The sequence below is a fragment of the Ricinus communis genome, chromosome 2 (assembly GCF_019578655.1).
Source record: "Ricinus communis isolate WT05 ecotype wild-type chromosome 2, ASM1957865v1, whole genome shotgun sequence".
Classification (NCBI taxonomy): domain Eukaryota; kingdom Viridiplantae; phylum Streptophyta; class Magnoliopsida; order Malpighiales; family Euphorbiaceae; genus Ricinus; species Ricinus communis.
Window position 1 is genome coordinate 11,901,530 of NC_063257.1, and position 2,857 is coordinate 11,904,386.

At 33.2% G+C, this 2,857-nt stretch overlaps 1 protein-coding gene across 3 annotated transcripts; it reads left to right on the top strand.

The window, feature by feature from the left end:
• The first annotated feature begins 472 nt into the window (after positions 1 to 472).
• On the top strand, positions 473 to 2,480 carry LOC125369111 (U11/U12 small nuclear ribonucleoprotein 25 kDa protein). Of its 3 annotated transcripts, none has more exons than XM_048370518.1 (5): positions 473 to 909; positions 1,003 to 1,108; positions 1,276 to 1,375; positions 1,792 to 1,925; positions 2,082 to 2,480. In XM_048370518.1, exons 1-4 carry the CDS (start codon positions 693 to 695, stop codon positions 1,885 to 1,887), a joined length of 519 nt encoding a protein of 172 aa, XP_048226475.1. In that variant the 5' UTR covers positions 473 to 692; the 3' UTR covers positions 1,888 to 1,925; positions 2,082 to 2,480. The 3 variants fall into 3 exon arrangements, with proteins under 3 accessions (XP_048226475.1, XP_048226474.1, XP_048226473.1); XM_048370517.1 differs by having other exon boundaries at positions 1,792 to 1,920; XM_048370516.1 differs by having other exon boundaries at positions 474 to 909; positions 1,792 to 2,480.
• Positions 2,481 to 2,857: the final 377 nt, after the last annotated feature.

A 2,857-nucleotide genomic window follows, 5' to 3' on the forward strand; every position in this document is an offset into this window, starting at 1 on the left:
TAACATGTATTACTATATTCTAACACATACGATTTTTAATTTTGACACATGTACTTATTATTCACATGTAGAATATAATTCTGTAATTTTCTATTAGTTTATTTATAATTTTTATATTTTTGTATTAATAAAATCTTAAGATATAAAAAACTAATAAAGACGTTAAAAATATTTAATTTATTATTATTTTAAAATATTAAAAATAAATATATATGTTAAAAAAAATTTAAAATAGTAACACATTATAATAGTTGTATAACATGTAAATAAATGAATAATTTTTATAAATTTATAAAAATTTATTCAATATATAATTTTAATATAATATTAATTTTATTAATTTACTTTATTATAATTTTAAATTTTAAAAATGGTACAATTTGAAAAAGATGGTACAATTTGTTCTTTTTGCCTTTAAAAAAAAAAAAAAACATATTTTCTAAAGTCTCCCCACACGTATTTATTGAGTCCGGTTCAAATAGAATCCTAGAGAGGGGGTCTATGTTAAAGCAATTGCAAAGGGGGCTTCTTTCTTAATAACATATGCAAACAAACAATACTTCACCTCTCTTTCTTCTCCTTTGCCCAGTTACTGCAAACACACAAAGCCTAAAAGTACCATGTTTATTTAACAGAGTACCCATCATCCAGCACCTTGCAACCTCCACTATTGTTTCCCAATCAGACATAAGATGGAATCGAGTTCAAAAGGTGAAGAGGAAGTTGGTTACAACAGTAGCAATGTCAAGAAAGCGAAACTACAATCAACACTCGCAGCTCTTCTCGATGATCCAATTCTCGCTGATGTGCCAAAGAAACCCACTTTGTCTGATGTTGATACTCTTATCAACCTTGAATTTGGCAGCGCAATGAGAATTTCTGTTCTCAAATTAGACGGCACCTCTTTTGGTACTCATTGTACTTCTTTGCGGCATTTTAACAAACATTTTATATGCTTGGTCTGTGATATTTTGCTGACTTGATATGTTATTTTGCGTAAAGATGTGGTAATGATGAATTCGGCAACTGTTAAAGATTTGAAGGTTGCAGTTAAGAATAAAGTGACTGAAATGGAGCAATCCCAGATGGGTCATCGCCATATTTCATGGTAATCTAATAACTAAAAGAGTGTTTAGCTATTTTTTTTCAATATTTTATGATTGATTGCATATGGTTCATGTTAAAAGCACTACTTCAGTGAATCCTGAATCAGGGAATTACAATGTACCATTTTTTGATGATGAGATTCTTGTGTATGTGTCTGTGTATTTGCAGGAAGCATGTATGGACTAATTTTGCTTTATCCTATCAGAAAGAAAAGCTGCTTGACGACAATTCTGCGCTTCAGGATTTTGGCATACGCAATAACTCGCAGGTTTTAGTTCTAATTCTTGCATTATAACTACTAAGTTTAGCTTTGTGTCTAATGTTTATTTAGCTGATTTTCTTAAGCTTTCTTTATTTCATATCATATTCTGCAGAATTGATCTTGAATTTAAGAATGCATCATCTTCTTCATCTTTGTGCTGGAAACGGCAGGCCACTTTAAACTTGAGAATTTTAGAGAAATCTCACTCAACTAGTTGAAATGATGGTTTTTGCTTTTTGGTTTCAATTATTTTTGGCTAGCTAATCTCATGCATAACTTAGTGAACTGATTCAGATTTTATTTTATGGGACATTCTACTGTGTCACTCACATTTGTTAATCAGATGAAAATAATTCCTCAAATGTATGCTGGCTGTATATGCCCTTAGAGTAACTATTGAGGTATATGTTGGTCCTAAACAGGTGCAATTTGTGCCCTATGTCATGACAAAGAGTTCTGGAAGGCATTCCAAGCGGAGAAAGCACCGTTTCTTTCATGGACTTAACAGCCGTGCATAAGGATGAAAGGACTTACAATATGCTGCTGCAGCTGTATAGTTACTGCCTCAATCTTCTTTCCTCACAATTTCTTGAGAACATTGGAAAGCATGGGAAAGTGTCAAGGCCATCTCACTTTGGTGCCTTTATTATTTGAAAAATGGCACTGTTGTACACAAGATGCTTAATTTGTTATCTTTGCTTATCCATGACAGGAAAACTGCTGCACTGGCATATGACACATGATCTTCACATGATCACATCCTAATGCTTCAGTCAGATTCCGAACTGCTATTTCTTCTTACATTTCATGAAGTGGCTTTGATGAATTAACTTGAATACCGAGTAACTTCTAGTAGGCTTTCCCTTCTAGATGTCAGATGGAGTGTTTCTGAATCATTAAGGTTGAAAGCAAAAGAGATGGGTTGCATATTTGCTAAATGAAATCATGTTGTTAGACAAATTGGCTTTATGGGGTTCATGCAGCAGACATGTTCTGCATGTCTGAATTAGTTTCTTCAATATTTTATGGCAATTAACCAATTATGGTTGGTGCCTTGCATCTTTCGGTGTAGACTGCTTTTTGTTTATTTCACTGTGGTAAGACTTTTTTCTGCTCTTTGTTAATGTAGATGTGATTTGGCTGGAGCTGATGCTTAAGCTTCGAGCACTGCACCTTAAAAATCCTCCAACTTCCAGTGATTGCAGAAAAATTTTATATTATATATATATATTAGGGGAATGGAGGAGGTAGAATTCGGACCCCGCACCTCAGGTTTTCATCCCCATTTTGTGGGGCTTTCTGCCTCCAGGTCACTACATTGGTGGCAGTGTTTAGATGTCTACTTATCATTTTTCTTAGCTTTTCAGGGAAAAATAAGTTTGGCCCCCTCTCAACTAATTTCTAACTTGGCCAATGTTTTTCTACATTATGTTTCCTTTATAATCTAACAATATCAAAATGGTATTTTCATTGATAGACTGAATCTGT

What these genes read in the sequence shown, in the direction of transcription:
- LOC125369111 (XM_048370518.1), top strand. Translation starts at nt 693, where the DNA reads ATGGAATCGAGTTCAAAAGGTGAAGAGGAAGTTGGTTACAACAGTAGC. An exon ending in ATTAGACGGCACCTCTTTTG is followed by an intron (nt 910 to 1,002) that starts GTACTCATTGTA and finishes TTTTGCGTAAAG; the next exon opens with ATGTGGTAATGATGAATTCG. An exon ending in GCATACGCAATAACTCGCAG is followed by an intron (nt 1,376 to 1,791) that starts GTTTTAGTTCTA and finishes GGTCCTAAACAG; the next exon opens with GTGCAATTTGTGCCCTATGT.